The sequence below is a fragment of the Hetaerina americana genome, unplaced genomic scaffold (assembly GCF_022747635.1).
Source record: "Hetaerina americana unplaced genomic scaffold, ioHetAmer1.1.p SCAF_6, whole genome shotgun sequence".
Taxonomy (NCBI): Eukaryota; Metazoa; Arthropoda; class Insecta; order Odonata; family Calopterygidae; genus Hetaerina; species Hetaerina americana.
In genome coordinates, this window is record NW_027287205.1 from 52072931 (window position 1) to 52092204 (window position 19274).

At 33.0% G+C, this 19274-nt stretch overlaps 1 protein-coding gene across 7 annotated transcripts in view; it reads left to right on the forward strand.

The window, feature by feature from the left end:
* Hrb27C (Heterogeneous nuclear ribonucleoprotein at 27C) overlaps positions 1 to 19274 on the forward strand; it is a 35020-nt gene that overhangs the window by 10651 nt on the left and 5095 nt on the right. For 6 of the 7 annotated variants that reach the window (XM_071594345.1, XM_071594347.1, XM_071594348.1 and 3 more), the window contains 3 exons: positions 529 to 666; positions 16419 to 16541; positions 17297 to 17463. In XM_071594345.1, the coding sequence (XP_071450446.1) occupies positions 529 to 666; positions 16419 to 16541; positions 17297 to 17463 (428 nt within the window). The remainder of the gene's footprint in view (positions 1 to 528; positions 667 to 16418; positions 16542 to 17296; positions 17464 to 19274) is intronic. The other variant, XM_071594351.1, reaches the window with a different exon arrangement.

A 19274-nucleotide genomic window follows, 5' to 3' on the forward strand; every position in this document is an offset into this window, starting at 1 on the left:
TCACACATCACTTGAGGTAAGTACTTAAAGCTGATATTCCACAGAAAATGGATGTATCCAGTTGCTATGTTTTTTGGTACTATATTCTTATTTGTAGAAAAACCTCAGCACACTGTTAAACGGAATACACAGAATGAACATGCTAACTATGAGGGAAGGACAGAGAAGGCTAGATAATAAATTGCATCAGTTTTTGTTAGGTGTGGTATGTGTTCATGGAAGTTTGAAACAAATATGGAAACAGCAAAAGGGAAATGCCTGATGGCAATCCAGGAATCCATTACATCAATGTTTGACACATTTTAGTAATATGTTTGAATAAATCCAAATTTAAATGTGTGTTAGTAATCATGTACATGCAGTCATCAATTAATGTATGTGAAAAACTTTCATAAAAAGATATATCTTTTAACGTGATATTTAACATAAATGGAAGTTAAAAAAAGCTGTTGTAATATAAGTTTGAAGGGGAAATCATGAACATGCTCAGTAAATGTTGGTGGTTATTTTCCTTTGCAATATCTATAGGTTATGGGAATCCTCCGGGTCCTGGTGGTTACCAGGGTTGGGGGGCTCCACCTGGACCTCAAGGGCAGCAGATGCCGCCGCCTCAGTGGGGTCCTAATTATGGAGGACCGCCACAGCAGCAGGGATATGGCACATATGGTAAGTAAAGAATTATTTGTGTATGGGGCATTTTATTATCATAATAGCTACAAGCTTTAGTGGTGCACTGAAAATGGTGAATATCAAAGCAGAAAAGTTGCTACATCTTTAGCCGACATAGTGTAAAATCCAAAAATATGCTTTTTTGAACTTCATACTTTTTATTCATGATTTTTCAATTTTAGCAATAAATCTGCATTTCAGAGGCTATAACCAGATTGAGCCATGAAATGTTTGTTACAGTAAAAACTTGTTATTACAAAGCAAAGGGGACCAAAACATATAAGCACTTGGTAGCAACAACTGAGGAATTATTTGTACAAGTTTGAAATTGTTTGGTTATTGATTCATTCATTTTGGTCCCATTTATTCTCCTGTATAAGTTGTGTAAAGTCAGTTCATATTATTTGTGAAGTAAAAATGTTTTTTAGGGATAATGAATTTTACACAGTCAATGCATTTCCGTTTCAGTTTTAATCGGTCTATACTATATGTAATGCAAAGTATACCAAAATCAACTGAAGTTAAATCTATTTCAGTGATATCACTTCAGTAATACTTGTTGTTGATTGACTGTGCATATGGTAAAACTGGTGGAAATGTTGTGTAATTTTATTCTTAATCAAATGATGTTTCACATTAAGTAAATGATATTGCTGGAAGATAAAAGAAATAACTATGATAAAGGCCATAATACTGATTGAATTAAAAACCCAAATGTCCATCAGAAATCACGGGTACCAGGCTTTTAAAATCTCTAATCTCATCATTTGTTTATCCACCATCTTTAATTCTTCTGTGCCAATACAAAATTGTGTGAATTTTCATGAATGAATTACAAGGTAGTGACTACGGTCAGCCTTAACAGGATGATCTGAAATAAAAGTTCAGTACTATTTCAGAAATTCCTGGCCACCAGGGACAAAATATTTCCCTATATGATAGTATAGCTCCTCCTTATATGTATAGGCATGTCTGTAAAAGTAAATTTTGAGTTGAGCTGGAAAGAGATGCGATGTCAATGTCATTTGATATGTGAACCTTTTTTTGTGAGGTCTAGAAGGAACAACCTCATTATTTAAAGGAATGCTTCTGTGTTCATGAATATTTGTTTTTTGTAACATGTTGAATCAACACTGAGGACTTAAATACTTCCTGCCTACAGGTTGTTTGTGTAACCATGTTTTGGACATAAGTAAATGCACAAAAAGTCAATCCCTCAACTCTTTTACAATCCCACCCATGTACATTTCTCCTGAGAAGAAATATTGTGTAGGATACAGGTAAACTTTTTAGATCGTTATAATATTGCATAGAAAGGATGTTAAAGAGCGATTAAGTAGGTATGTCTTTTGGTCATTCAAATATCCTAGTCTTGTAGGAATTAGTGCTGAATTTGCTGCACATTTTTACACAGTTAGCCAATCCTTACTTTAAACAGGATTAATGCATACTCTTTAAAAAATTGTTTGCTCAATATTACTGATTGCTCATCTTTTATTATGCTAATGAGATCTTGCATTAGAAAATATTTTTCCGTAGAATAAGCCATATACTTCAAATAAAATTATAAGGTGTAAACAACCGTTGTTTCCGTTGCCATAGTGGTGCCTAGCAGTGCTATTTGCAAAACAGCATAATTATGATTCTCAATAGGTGTGGGGATTGCTGAAATAATTCTCAAGGTACTAGTTTCATGCCTATTCTTGAAAGTTATCCATGTCATGTCATTTGTTTCCCCAATGTGATACACAAAAGCTACTTGGTTCACTTTCTGTAAGAAGACTGATTTTTGAGAATACTGCCTGAGGTTCGTTATATCTTGATGAATGTTGTATATTTCTGATGTATTTTAGATACCCATTGGGCTTTGATCGATAATTTAACTTTGTAAGAACAAGTTTTTACTGTATTAAATGTTTAAGGTATCATCATGCTCTTATAGTCTTTTAATTAGTAATACATGTGTGTGATATAGCCATAGGTAAGCTTATAATGTTGTTCTTGTGATAAGTGAAAAAGGTAATTAATTTATAGCAAGACATTTAAAATTAGTCCTAGGTCAACTCACTGCATGTTTATACCTTGTAACAGCATGCTGTCTCATTCTCTGCTGCTTTCCCTTTACATAACCATTCTTCTGATTCATCCAAATAACATCTCTTTTAGATTCACAAATGGCAACTAACTTAAAATGAACTTCAAAGCTTATGAGAAGTATTTATATAGCTCCCTGTAAATAGTCTTACTCTTCTTAGTGTGTTAGGACTGTGTGACTCAATTACCTGTTGTTGTAGTTATGTTGTTAATAAGAGTTATATGAAGATACATTCATGTATCATGAAATTCTAAATGAATGGCTAAAATTAGCATGGCGGCACCCTTTTAAAAAAATTTTAGTGTATGAGCTAGTAGGAGAAGAACGCAGTTTCTGTAATGGCGTTCATGAGGATGTTTCCTTCTAATATTTTGACAGCAATACAAGGCAATGTTAAAATGAAATAATTTGTGACCTAAGATCAGCAAATGGCTGTGTGGTAATGTAGTGTATTTAAAGGATGGGGGAAAATGTTAAACATAATTCAGATGGCTGAGATAGCAGATAATTTCTCCAATGATCAAGTTTTTTGCGGGATGTATTTTGGTAACAATATTTGTATTTAGTCGGGTGGTTCTTGGGTGAATTCCAGGGTTGAGAAATATAATCTTGAGGATGGTTTAAATTTGGATATTAAATTTCAGGGCATCACTGTATATTTATGTAGTTGTGAGTGCCAGTGGTGCTTACAGCCATACCTCATTTGCTATATTCTACTGCTGTAAATTGGGGACATATTTGTATTTTAAATGTCCGGAATACATTGGGTGATGGAATTCTGGTGTTGTGTAATTGCAGAATAAAATATATAATTAGAAAAATGGTAACCCTGCTAATGTAAAGGAAGATTTAATTATATTCATTTGTTCTGCTTTTACGCAAAATGTAATGCTATGTAAGTTGACCTTGTATTCATGCTTCAACTCTTTAGTTTTGGGGTGCTGGAACATTTCGATAACAGCTTTAAATTCACTGCTGTGTCTAAGTAATATGAAGAATGGGCCTTTTGAATTTAGGGGTGTGTAGGAGAATTGTAGATGTAGGCTAGTCTCATGATGTATACATAATAAGAGCTCCATCTGAAATTAAATTATTTTTTCACTTGAATGTTAATCTGCTGTTGCAATATTTGAGAGCTCCTTTTGCTTGATTTTTACACTTTTATACTAATAGAAAATACTACGTAGAGAAATTAAAAGGGACAGGATATTAAATTGCATAGATAGGGCAATATATATTACATTATGAAATATGTACATGAGAAAATTTTCAAATTTCCTGTGATATCGGTGAATCTCTTTCACAGGAATTTTTTGTTGATTTTTGTTTTAAATGTTTTTTTTGTTTAATGATCTTATCTCATGTGCAGTATCTGATAGTAAAATCTATTGGTGAAGCTGAATAACTTATTCACAATCATGGTATGATGTTGAGGTAACTGGTTTTAGGTAGAGTTATGCCATCCATGTAATGTAAGCAATCCCATCTGTTTCGTGACTACTCAACTCAATGCTGTTGTCAGTAACTAAGGTGTGATTAGTATCAATTAGGTCCTTCTCATTTTCCCCTCCTGTTTCCTCAATGTTTGGGTTTCTGTTGCCAATTAATGCCTGATGAAAATATAACATGTAATGAATAACCGTGGTTTTAAATTGGAAGAATTGGGTATCTTAATTTTGATGGATAATATAATGTATTATAAAAATGTAGCAATTATGCTAACATTGTTTCCATCTTACTGACTCCTAATCGGCTTCTAGAAAAGATTCCTGTATTATAGCTATATTATTCTACTCTGCACTGCCTGCTAATAATTTATTTCTTTGTGTTTTGAAAACTATTTTAGCCGGCATTATATTTTCTCTGAAATCTTCAGTTATTTCCTTAATACAGTTTATTGAACAGATTCAAGTATAATTTATTTCCATCTATTAAAAAATCTGTTTCATTTTATTCTGGTCTTAAATATATATAAGCTCAAAGAACTGAAGCAAACTTTTTCATCATACTGAGTGGCTTTTATTACAAAATAATGGGTAATGTCTTTTAACATCTAGGGTTATTTTGTTTAAAAGATTTATCTTAACATTTAGAAATTTGGAGAATCAGGCTTAATCTGTTTCGAGTATAACTGAACCCTAGTGCATCATTGAGATATGTTTTAGGTAAAAACTTCTCAATGCCTAAATTTTTAGCAGCAAACAAGATTTCCACAGTAGGATTGTATTAAGTACATAAACGAAACAAATTCAACCTTAAAAATTAACATGATCTAATGGCTGCAAGATTCTTTCCTGGCTCTATATGTCATAAGTGTATGAAAAGCCATTGCAATAACGGATTTGGGAGCTGATACATTTTCTTGATGAAACAACACAACGTCTTAGCCAAATGCGAGCTGCATTGCTTGATTTCTTCACTCAAATGTTTCAATAAGTTTGCCTACTACTCACTATTGCTAGCTTTTCCTTTTTCAAGGTTGTCAATGAAAATTATCCCACATGCATCCCAAAAAACTGATGCCATGACTATGGCTGCTGATGAAATGGTATTTGTTTTCTTTGGAGCCAGTTCTCCCTTTTGAATCCATTGTCTTTATTGTTCTTTTGTCTGTAGTGTGAAGTAATGGACCCATGTTTCATCCATGGTTATGAAATGGTGCAAAAATTCTGCTTTGTTGCTGTGAAACATGGCTAAGCAATCAATTGAAACATCTTTGCGACACTGGTTTAGCTCAAGTATGAGCAAACGCGGCACCCATCTTGCACACAGCTTTCTCATGTCCTAATTTTAGGCTAATATATGATGTGTTGCGCTTTTTGAAATGCCTACAAAGTCTGCTAGCTCGCAAAATTCAGTTGATCATCCAGTATGTCTTCATGGATTTTCTTCACAGTGGGCTTTGATCCTCAGCGTAAAATGACCATGACATTTCAAAAGGAAGTAGTTAAGCATATGTATTCTCTTTCTATTAATCGTCAGCTAATTTAAAATTGCTATGGTACCTTTCCACCTTCTGAAATGAATCATTAGCCTTAATTTAGGTGGGAATATATTCCATCATTTTTTGGGTCTCATATCGGCTTGTTGCCACTTAAAAGAAAGCCCAAATACAGGCATATTTTTAAAAAAAGGATACTCCTTCAAAATTAGTCTGAATGTTTTGCGGTTTTCGAGAAAGATCAAGACCTCTTAAATATTAAAACAGAATTTCATTAACCAGAGCAGGTAGAACATTTTATCTAACTTGGAAGTGTTCTGGACAAACACTGTGAAAGTAGTAGGGCTGTAAGTATAATTTTTGCCTTATGCTATCAAGCTTTCAGGAGGAGTAACATTGAGTATGGATGTTAAGAGAAGGTTTATTAAAACTTAAAAGTACTGTACAACATGGAAACAAATAAGCAGGATTATAGGCATAGATTTGAGGCTCTTGAAATATGGTGGATGATGGAGAAAACAAATGAGAAGTAAGGTGAGGGAGGAGCAGGGATTTTGGAAGAATGAAAAAGGAGGCGATCCTTTGTTTGTATTGGCATTAGGATGTTGAAGAGTGAGTTAGGGAAGAGAACATCAGGCAAACAAGGAAGGGAAAAGAATAGGATAATCTCTTTGAATGCGATATGGTAGGAAATATGTAGAATTGAAGAGGAAATGCTGATTTTGAAGTCTGATTTATTTTTTGTTAGGAGAGGCAACTAAATTATTCTTTTAAATTTTGTTGCATGTGTCCTTTCATTACCTAATGTCAACAATAGAATATCATTAGTATAATGACAAGCGTGAATGATACACTGACACTTCACTCAGTGAAAATGGGTGTCCATATTGTTGCATGTTTTTCTATTATTTAGTGAAGGTGTTCAAGTCACTAAATTTGATTCTTTTGTTTTACTTTAGTTTGTCATTGTTACTATATTAGATGGTAGGTTCTCTGTAAAGAATTACTGTAATATTGGTCTGAACAATCAGTAGCTGAGATAAATTTGATGTCAGTTATGTGGTAGATGTTTTTATTATTTATGTAACTTTTTTTTAGTTAAGGTTGCATAGCCTTCTGTTATTTGTTGAATATCTAACTTACGCAACTGGATAAATGGTTTTCATGTATTTCATAATGCAAACCCTAAATTTGCAAAACTGTAATTTACTTCACCACATCATTTAACTCTCAGAAAGAAACTTTAAAGTATTCTCCAGTTTCATCAGTGTTTAAACATTTAACGGATGTATGTCAACAATAATAAATTGGTTCATACTGTTAATGATAAGTTAGAAGACAATAATCGGGGGGTTTTACTTATAATTATGTTAAGATATTAGTAAACACAATTGTAATAGAAAATTCACAGCTGGAATTCAGTTCTTTTTTAACTGAAGTAATGTTGGTATGCATAAAAACATTACTCCGTGATCCATTCTACCGCAAGTAAATGCCACAGGATTAGTGTTTTATCTAATAACAAATATGTGTAGGAGGGTTTCATTGAGAAGATGAATGATCATCATTAGACCCATAATAATAATTACCCTCCACTGCTTGAACTATGTGTTCAATTAATATAATTTTATTTTACAATACTTTTATATCTTTACCTTTAATATTGGCTTAAATACAACATTGATATTTTCCTTAATTATTGATATTATTTTCAAAACAAAAAGAGAATAAATTCCAGAATGCCAACTTTTGAGACACCCTGTACAGCTATGTGTAAATTGGATTTCATGCCACTGTGCATACCAACTTTATCTGGCATGGTGCTGAATAAAATCATTGGAAATTATGCAACCTTTCTGACAGAATTAGCATTTTGAATGTAACATGTATAACCAATAATAAACTGCAGTTTGTATCATTCACCTCCCATCACATAACCCATTCTACAGCTCTGAGATGAGACATTCTTCCCTGAAATTGTTCTCTTCGACAAGCATGGAAAACTTGTGGCATCTTCTCAAATTGTTGTCCTGCTAATAAAAAAGTGGCCAAGTAGTGATTCACAGTTTAAGATTCACCTTCTAAGATGTTGAAAGACTTCTTCATTCTAATTTTCAGGACAGGTTATGTTGAACATAATTTCATTCCCGAAATATCTTCTTCACATCTTTTTGTATTTGTTAAGATTTTTTACGTATCTTTGTTAGAACTATTGCCATTTAAAATCATTGTAATCTAGTATGGTAGGTGCAAGTATGTGTATATTGTTGTTTGGGCTATCTGCCAACCCAGAGCGTCAAAAACTTTGAAAACTGAATTTTATGATTATCTGGAAACAATCACTTTTGGAGCATTATTATTAGGAAAATCTGGGCAATTAACACTAAAGAATGATTGTGTGCTTGATAAATGTTTGTTTGAGATTGAATAATAAAAAATATTGTATTAAGGATTGGGATCCAGGTTGTTAGATGTACGAGGGTCATCCGGAAAGTAGTACCCGTTCGTGAAATAAAGACACAAAAGTAAATATTAACAAACATAAAAAATTTTATTTGAAAGAGGATACTTTAAACTACTTCTCAACATAATCTCCAAGCAAATTAAGGCATTTGTCATAACGTGTGACAAGTTTCTGTATTCCTGCTGCATAGTCCTTCGCCGCCAGCTCATTGAGATACGCGAGGGACCCATCTTGCACAAATTTTTGCATAATGCAGATGGTGTTTAACAATTTCATGAACAATTGTTCGAGAAACATTGGGAAAATGCTCACAGATGTCATCAATTGTGACGCGCCGATCGTTCCTCACGAATTCGTCAACTGAGCTCACCAGTTGGTCTGTAATGACAGACGGTCTCCCCGAACGCTCATCGTCGTGTGTGTTCCCCCTCCCCATGTTGAAGTTGCGACACCACCGCCGAACAGACGACTCGTCCATTACATTGTCTCCATACACCTCCTTTAATTGGCGATGAATATCACATGGGCGAACGTTTCTTGCATTGAGGAATTTAATCACTGCCCTCACTTCACAACTGGCGGCGTTCTCAATTTTTTTAAACATTGTAAACAATCACAGAAACAACACAGGCAATGCTAGCGTCACGCAACTTGGCTCAGAGAAGGCAGACAAGCCACTGAAGCTATCTGACCTCGTCCAGCGGCTACTCGCGTCGTCAGCACTTCATGCGGCACGAACGGGTACTACTTTCCGGATGACCCTCGTAATTAACCAAAACTGAGAAGAAATCCATAGTTTTCTTCTTCCAATTAATTGCCTTATCATAGCACAGGTTGAGGCTTTGGAAATGAGTTCTCCATGAACCAATAATATTAATAATAACTTACTGACTTCAAGTTTTAATTTTATTAAAATATATAATAACAACAGGGAAATGTGAATAAATTCCTACATGGACAGATATTAGGGAGTATAGTTAGTTCTAGCGCTAACTTGATTGTGAAATTAGGATAATGAGATCCATATAAAATGAACAGATGATTAATCATTTGCTGAAGGTGGATAGTATAAGTTATTGTTCCTCAGGAAGTGGAAGATGGAAGGTGATGACACTAACAGAATGTCAGCAGGCTTTTAGAGAAGTGAATTACACTTATATATTGTATCTGTAAAAACCAGCCTCCTAGGCTCTTTGGTGCTTGGAGTTGACCTATTCATGTCAATAAAAAATTTTAAGTTTTGAGTTTTCTTTGGTCATAAATATACTCAAATTGCACGACTGATATCTGGGTAACCATTCATTGCGAAGCTGGATTAGGCGTGAATTTTGTAAAAACCTTAATTTGTATTTACTGTAGTAAGTTTCCCATTTTTGGAGCTCAACTGTGCAATGTTCAGAAGGTTTATTTTATATTAAAGTACTTAAATTTTGTTCAAGTTTTGAAATGTTTAATATGTCAGATAACTGAATGAAAACAAGTAATGATTGGCCAAGTAAATATTCATTGCAATAACTGGCTGCCAGTTGCACATCTTTGATAAATTAATCCAGAATATTGTTGCAGTATTGAGATGGACTTCAATGTACCAAGTGTACAGCTGATTTGATGTTAAGATTTAAAAAGATAATGAAGAAATGTTTCAGTTCCAATGCATTGAGTAGCTCCTGTTTACTCCAAACTTCAGTAGGTCTTCTAAAGCAAGGTGAAAGCCCAGAGTATAAAATGGCAGTGTTGTTTAGTAGGAGTGCATCTCCTTTAGGGAATTCATTAAATTTTACTATCTCAGGTTCAGAGGTCTGTATCTGAATCCCAAAACAATTCTCCCATGTACCCATTGCTTTGGTCCAAGCATCCCAGTTTTCAATTATTGTGTGCCACATTTTGCCATTTGTGCATAAAGTATGTTCTGACCAATTAATTAGAATCTAGGTCCGTGGAGTAGTGAATTGTATGTGGGCTAAAAGTGGTGATGCTCTTTGCATTTGATAGATAATATTTCTCTCCACGCTGCATTTAACTACAAAAAACATCCTGGGGCAACATGCACTAAAACTTGTTTCTTACAATATACCTGTAAATTCACATTTTATCTTAATTTGGTCCCAAAGACTTATCAAGTAGCCTTCTTTTGAAACATCCTAAAATGTCATAATTTCATGTGGGATTGTATTTAGAAATAATTATTTGGAATTCTTATTGGAATATCACCTTGACTTTTCTGTACCACCTTTTCATCCTGTCTTACTCTTCACATTATTTGGACAAGAATTTTTTGAAAGCTTTGGAAGGAATTTTGAAAATCTCTTTAAATTATCAATTCTGTGTAGATGTTAGCTAAAATATCTCACTGTAAGACTTGACTTTTAGAATATTTCCTATAAAGATTGGTGCTGTATAGTTCTTTCTTAGGTGATTTTCTCTAAATGTATTACGAAGAGGGAAACTGTATGCGTGCTGGGACATCAGTTCACTCTATGCAATTATTCTATTAACACTAAAACTAAGGTTAGCTTGAGAAATAGTTCATTGCTGAGAGTTGGTATCTTGCCCTTTGCTTCGGCCATTGGGTGAATATTGATTTGAGAGGTAGTTGAGGGCAATACTTCGTGGAAATCCATCTGTGAAGCACTAAGATAAAATCTGAGACTTGTGTTTCCAGACCTAAGAATTTATTATTGTCAATTAGTTTCGCTAAGCTGTAGATTCATCTGGACTGCTAAGTAATTCCAGATGTGGCAATTTGGCGAATATAGTTGACAATAGTTAATTCTTTCCTGTGGAAACCATACATCTTGAATTATTTCTTTTTGCTCTACAAGGGTGAATATTAGATAAAGACAACAGGAACTAGGAAAGTGCTCTTGCAACTGTGTGTATCATTTTTCATTTTGCTGATCAAAATGTTTGAAATGCATGTTGAGTAAATCCAGTTAGCTTCTTAGGCAGTTGGCAATATTATTTAATCCTATCAGCTGGATTTTTTCTATTGAAGACTTCAATTTTTTTTAACTTCACAGAACTGATTGATGGTGGATATTCTCATTTTAATCGTAATGAAATAGTTTTTGAATGGTAAACATTTGCTATCTCCCCACATATGCATTGGAGAATTGATGTTTAAACATGGGAAAGCAAGGTGGATATTAAATGTACATTCTTTTAAAAAATATATTCTTTCAGAAATATTTTTTATGGTAATGGATATCTATAGTGTTCTGACTTTTGGACTGTTCCAGGCAACTGGTAGCATTTACACAAATTGGTTATGTTTCATCAATTCTATTATTAAAGTATTGCAAAATTTTAGGCAAAGTAAAATGGTATTAATTTATTGTTAATAATTCATATGAAATAAAGCATATGTTTAGGGGAATGAAATCATAATTTTAGCCTAAATATGAAATTTTAAACAAGTTTGTAGTCATGATGTTCTTTGTGCTCTACATCTGAGCGAGACAAATATTATATTTGTCATCAATATTTCATCAAATGACTTAGTGAAATATTGTAGGTTTGTCTTTTTCTGGAAGACCATTTCTGTTACTGACTCCTATACAGCAGAGAATGATTTCATCAGCGTAAATATTTGATCTTTGATTGATCTAGTTATGATGATATGGGTTCCTATCATCTTAACTGCCCTACATGTTTGCATGATTGATAAATTCTTGCGGTTAAAGATAATTGTTAGCTTAATTGCCAGATGACCTGTTGATTTTGGTTGGTTCATTGCATATTTAACTGTGGGTTTGGTAATAGTTGTCAAATTTGAAATTGCCATATGACAGTAAATTGTGCTATTAGTGCTTAATTATATTTATGTACAGTTTAATCTAAATATTTTCTGGTTAGTAGTTATGTAAACTCACAAATGTGATGTTTCCGTAGCATTATGGTTTTTTTTAATGTTATTGGATAAAATCTTAGCTTGAATCAAGCTCACTAAATACAGTGAAATGCCATTACTCAAATGTCTTTTGTTCGCAGAGAAATTAGAGGGGTTGTTCTAGGTAAATTTATGAAATTCAGTTGAAAATGATGCACATTAAACTTTGTATCAATGCAGTCATACTCAAAACTGCTTGGTTTGTGTGCTATCATGAATCAAACTGCTTTAAGTGGTAGTTTTACATTGTAGATATTATTTAGTTTTGTTCCTTTGTGTGTAAATTGAAATGATTGGGTACTAGTTCTTTTTTTTACTCTATATTTTGGAGATGTTGTTAATTAACTTCTTATTTCTACCAGGAATGTAAGGTGTTTGCTATCTTTGCTACATAGCAGACTTATATGCATAGTAATTATATTTTTTCTATTATAATTTTTATCTATGACATTCACTGTCTTTTATTTATTATGTTCTCCAGTATTTATTTGAAGCTTTTTAAGGTTTATATTAGCCATGCTATAGGTGATAATAGTCATTTGAAGATATGGGATATTGCTTGCCCCCGCCCAATTTAATATATGCCATTTTTGGTTATTTTATTTCCGATCATAGTGCATTTCAAAATTGTCACAATTAATCAGTGACCAGCTAATTCATTCAGGCTTATTAATCATCTGAATTGACACCATATTGGATGTTTTACAACCATTCTGTTATGTTGTTGATATATTAAGCATTGAGTTCAGGTCTACTTCCAGCTGTCATAAGTGTTTTATTAATTGAGATATGATTAAACATTAGCAAAAGGAAGGTGGTGTGCATGGTACTAAATCACATACATGCCATTTGAACATTTTGGAATGTACATTGTTAATCAATCATCAAATAAACTATAAGAAACCAGATGACTATAGTTTGACCATTTCTACGGATATTTACTGTGAAGTAAGCTCTGGTGGTGTATGAAGATTACAGGTAATTAATGATGAAACAGATAAAGCTACGTTAATATTGGTCATGCATTAGTGAAAATAAATACACAGCCTGTATTATCATAGAAAATGTATTAATAGGTGTGATTCTTTAGTCTCCTAAAAGGTCTAAAAAAGATATGTAATCAGATAATAATTGCCAAATATTAAAAAAAAATCAACTTTGTCATTGTTAGTGTGTCAAGTTTTTAATGCTAAAAAGATTATATTTATTATGGGCCATCCAAAATTGATGGTTAGAAAAATACATTAAAAATTATTTGTTAAAAGGAATTAAGTTTGTTGACCATGTTTGTAAGAACCATGACAACCATGATCTACTTCATGATCTGCATCACCCTCATTTTTCATGTGGAATTTGATGTAGCTTTAGTTCATCAGGATTAATATAAATAATGGCTCCAGGTATAATTTTTTCTTTATATAACAGTTTTACTGGCATTGAACTATAATTCCATTGGCTGGACTAAATGAAGTTTTGCATATGGTAGTGAAGCTTTCATAATCAGAGGCAGAGTTAAAAATTTGGAAATCACCCTGAGCAGCTTTTTTAGATTCATGAGAAGTTGCAATGTGTTGCGGTGAAGTGGTTTTCTTTTCATTACCCAGCACCATCCAGGGCATAGAATGAGAAACACTACTATAGTGTGTAGAGCATATCATGAGAATAAACCAGTGGAAATTTTATTATTAAAAATTTAAGGTATATTCATTTCAGTTTGCAATAATGTATTGATCTGAGTTACAGTTACTCATGTCACAGCCATTATTTAGCCTCTAAAAGATGCCAGTGTTGAAAAGTAAATACTTGTTCAGGTTCAAAAATGAGCTGCTAAAATAGTTGATAAATCCCTGAAATTGTCACCTATCCTTGACTCTGTAATAAAAAATGAACATGAAGTTCAGGCTTGAGGTGGTTTTTTAAAGGTGCATTGAATTATTGTCCATATTCTTGTTGCGTAAGATTGGTCAGATTTTGAGTTTTGATCTATTAATGCTTAATAGTGAATAAAAAAGCTCATGAATAGGAGGAATTGAATGCTGAAAAAAGAGGAATCAAAATCAATTTTCATTGAAACTGAATTGAAAAGTTCCAAGGTGATAGTATTGCAAGTCTGTGGTTATTTTCTTATCTTACATTAATGTTGAGCATGGAATGAATATCTCTCATATTATATGAATATATAATATGAAGTTCTCTTTCCCTAATTAATAGTTGCAATCAATCAATAAATGGAAGTGCTTGGTCTCTTAAACTTAAGATGTGCAGTCTCCATTTCTGTGCAAATTTGACATATCAACACAGTTGAATACAGTATTTCCCATCCCATAAGGCCCTGTGCATAAGAGAGGCAGATTTTTATGTTAAGAATCTATGAGAATATACTTTGATCAGGCAAATGAAACAATGTAGTGTAATGTTAACAATTAATGCAAAGAAATGGAGTTTTCAAATTGAAAATAGGAGTTATATCAATATTGCTTCATAGTGGAATCACAGAAAACTTTTGTCACTGCTGCTAAATTAGTTCCTTTGTAATTTTTGGTAGGGTTGTAACTTTTCTAGTTACAACGTCATCTTCATCTAGCATATTGCTAATTTCTCATTATTTAAAGACATAGTAACTGTGTATGTTTAACTTGTATCTAGTTTCCAACTATTACAGAACCATGGAATCTATGGCTGTGGCATTCTTCCTATCAATGTGCCATCATGAATTGGTACCTTGTACCTCTTCTTTTGTGCTTAAGTGGCAGCTTTTGTGCTACTGTAGATTTAATGCTATTCCACAGACCATTTCTCTTCATGAATCTTTTGCTCCATGATGTTCCAGTAGTATCAGTAATATACAACTCTATAGCTTATTTTCCTGCTTCAATCAAAATTACTTTTATTGAAATAGTAATCCCATTGTACTTGTGATTCATGGCTCTGGCGTTCATCATGTTCATCCTATTCATCATATTGGAAAGATGTGCAGGTTTTTATAGTGGCAACATTCCCATTAGCCCAGCAGTTTCACAGCAGCACCATTGGTGAAATGTAACTACAATCTACATTGTATACATTTAAAATTTATTTAGAAATAATTGATGGAAATAAAAATTCAACTGGTAAACATATGCTCAAAACAAAGATTTTTAACATAATAAGGTAAACATTTTCAATGCCTGATGCAGGAAAAAATATTAATAGCAATTATTTTCCAGCAAATCTGCTTGTATCTTATTGGTCAAATTTATGCTTGTATATTCTCAGCCCTTATGATGTAGGATGATTTTGGATCACATGTTGGGAGTTGAAGTGTATTATGCACCTGAAAATACGGTAATGCCAAACTTGGTTGCATATAAAGAAAAATATGGCCCATGGTATTAGAGAAGACTTCATAAAACAGTATAATCATGATTGTGTGTTGATATATGGGCACATGTACATAAATAATAGTGCAGCACCAACATTGTCCACTTATGATTTGACAGAAGGAAGAGGCATAGTGACATTAACTAGTAAAAATTAAATTTTATGAAATGATATTGACCAAAATTGAGTCAATGAGGCCTTAAAGTAAAATTTAAGTTTAAAAATGTAAGAGTTTCTTCAAATTATCTGAACCTTAGTATTGAGGGAAAACTTGTACCATTGAAATTTACTTAACAAGGGATAAAACAATTGATCAAACCAGCGTGCACTGATTGCTCAAATGGCATCATGAAAAAGAAATAGCAGAATTGAGACTAGAAGATTTAAGATATTATTTGTGTAAATTCAGTTCTTGGATTGTTTCATTTCGATACCAACTTCTTAAGTATTTAGTTGATCCTCTTTATGCTGTGCATTGCCATTCATTTTCTTTTTGCCATTAGGGTATTAAGTTTTTGCCTTTGGGTTGATATTAGTAATGTGCTTTAGCAATAGCGTGCAACCTATATCAATGTAAAAAGTTTAATTCATATTATTAGCTGGTTTTAATCTAATGTATGTTTTCATGGTTTTTTGACAATCTGTTTGATTTATTTGTGCATTAGATGTTGCACAAAATTAATACATTTTAATTTGAGATCTTTTTTTTTAGATCTTTTGGCATGACTTATAATTGTAAATTCTAATGTGTTGATTCCAGACTGTTTGAAATATGGTGTTTGAAAATTGAAATTATTCTTCCAGAGGACCATTCAGACAATTTTTCACTTTTAGTCTAGTAAGTTTTGCATGGCCATGACTTAACTACGTTTCTAAGAAAATACTGCACCTGCATGCTGCAGGGGTGCTAGAAAAATTGTGGTAGCATTGTTTTCAGGATAAAAGAATATTGGCTGCTGTGGGGCATGCCTCAGAAGTTGCTGTTTTTGTGGCTTTGCAGGGCCTCCACAGGGTGGTCCGCAGCCAGGTTATGGGGGAAATTGGAATTGGAACATGCCTCAGAATGGGCCCCCCCCTCCGGGAGGCCCACCTGGCCCTCCCCAGGGACCTCCAGGCCCCCCTGGTGAGTCAGCCAGCAACAATTTGTGTGTGTGTTTCGTCTCCAGGGTGGACCATAGGATGCTTCTAGTCTTCCACCCTATTCAATAACTTCTCCTCTAATATTCTGTCAAGTGTGGTTAATTATTAATGAAAAATCAAGGTTTGGGTAGATTTTTAGTTGTTTGCGTCAAGACTTATTGTAACGGTATTTCACTGTATTATGTGTAGGTTTCTTAGATTGAATCATTTCCTTTTTAGCATTTAATACAATTGTTTTAAGTTCACCAGGAGTGATAATTATAATTTAGTCTATCAATATTAGTTAAGGAGGAGAATAAGTGTTTAGTTTAGAAAAATTAAATTCCGGTAGTGTTAAGGGCAAAAATGGCATCATTAATCTAGCCCAGAGTTGCATTTTAATTAACAAGGCTGAACAAATTTCTGCTTTCATGTAGTTCGACAAATTAGTGCTCTCATAACTCAATTTTTATCGTTAAATTTTCCATGATTTTAGCTTATTTTGTGGAGAGTAAAAATTTGTGTAGCCATGTTAATTAATATGTTCTTCTTTTATGTACTAAGTTAGTTGATTGTTTGGAGTTATTCCTGTACAAATTTAGTTAGTCTTGAATATTAGTCTATAAATATCTGGCATTTGGCATCAGTGTGGTTCAGAGAAAAGAAATTTATGTATTTGGTTCGTTGCCTTAGTTTTGATTAAATTGCTGAATTTCAATCTTTCTCTTTAATGATGTGTTTTAATATTTTTTTATCTAGGTGACATGTATGCTAGGCCAACAGGTCCAGGTGGTGTGAATCCTCCTGGCCCTCCTGCTCCTGGTCCAGGTCCTACTCAGCCTGGTGGAGGCGGGCCAACACCTAAACCCCCAGGGGATTTTCCAGGATATCCAAACCAGTATGGATCAATGGGAAATTATCCACAGGTTAGTTTTGAGTTATGAGATAATATTTAATATTGCCTTCAGTTTATGTTTTCTAAGTTTCACTGCTTTTGTTTTCAAATCGTTAAATTAATATGATAAATTGGAAAATTAAAATTCTTCAATTAATATTCTTATGAATTATGCCTAATTTCTCTTTGCCATTTTGGTACCTAAATGTGTAGTAACTTTTGTGACAATTTTTGTTTTGCCCTATTGAATTCAAGTTCCTAATGAATTTTCAACTATAATATTAAAAACTGTTTATAATTAGATTGCAGTTAACTCTGGAATTAGCTAATGCACAAGTAACTTACGCTTTGGCAAATCTTAAATGATGCTGAATACCCAGTACATTAAAACCTGTTGGTATATACTTAGTTCACTTCTCATTTTTCATTACTTTTGTTGGGGAAACATTTTCTTGAAATACCTAATTATTCTCAGCGTTGCAATACTGAAAAATGAGCACTGTGGGAAATAATAAATGCTTTAGAGCTATTTGTGAAATAGTGATGAAGGTATGATGACTGGACACATTTCAATGATCAGCGTTAAATGAATTTTTTGCTGTTTTATAATAATGGTTGCTCACTATTCATTAAGGTTGCCATTTTCTGAAGCAGTTATTTCTTTCAAATAGGTTTCTAGGAATATTATTTTGTAAGAAATCTTTTACATGTTTAGGATTGAATAGGACTGAGACTTTACTAGTATATGATGCAGTATTTTTCCCCGAGGAAGCACCTGGGTAATTGAATGTGGTCCATCTTTAAAGGATGTTAGGATGTCTTTCAGTTCTTGTTGTTGGTTTTGTCACAAGTCCGTATAAAGTTGAATTAGTTTTATCCTGCTGTGGAAGGCTTATGCATGAACTGTTGGGTATATTGCTTTATCATTAATTATTTTGAATTTGTTGTTAGACCAAAATCTAATATCTCATCAGTAAGTGGAATTTTAAGATTGATATTGGCCTAATTTATTCAAGTTTTTAATGGGGAAAATGGCCAAATTCCAAGCCAAAAAACTATGCAAATATGTTGCAACAGGTTTTAAAATGTTCGCGATAGCTTAACTTAACAGTTTTTGTTGAATCTGTCTATAGAGTAGGATTTCTGTTTAATCAAGAAAAGGAAATTGAGAATTAGAAATTAACCCAAGTCATGGAATAGTAAATTAGGGAATATGTTATGGACTATACTTTGGTCATATGGATTTATTGTGCGTGCTCATCTCAGATTTATCAGGTTTCCTCTTAAAAAGATAGTTTAGATGAAGGTCACTTCCTATCAACAAAAAGTAGTAGGGAGCTGACAGGCTTATTTAAGTTTTTTGTGTGTAATAACATCTTAAGCAAAGTCATTCAACTTTTCTCAGTTATTTTTTTGCATTTTCTGAAATCACTTTTAAAATTAGATATAGTAATTCAGTTTTTAAAATCATTTTGATATGATCTAATATCTGTGTCCTGTTTGTGCTTTAATCCTTTCCATGCCGACCATGTACATAATGCTGTGCAAATCGTTAGAAGGTCAGTGGATTTCATTTCTTGAAATTAGATAATTAATGGGTTGATTTACATCAGTTACTAATTTTCATTTCTCACTTTCATTATTCATAAATAATATTTCCAGTATATCTTATAGAATGCATAAATATTATAGGAATCTTCCTTTCAAGTTTTTTGACTCCCTGAATTTGCAGCCTATTCAATAATTCTTTTTTTTTTAAAGTACTAAGGTATTGTAGGCTTAACACTGTAAACATTTAAAATCTTCCTAATTCCGTATTTTCTTAAGATAATACTTCTCTTG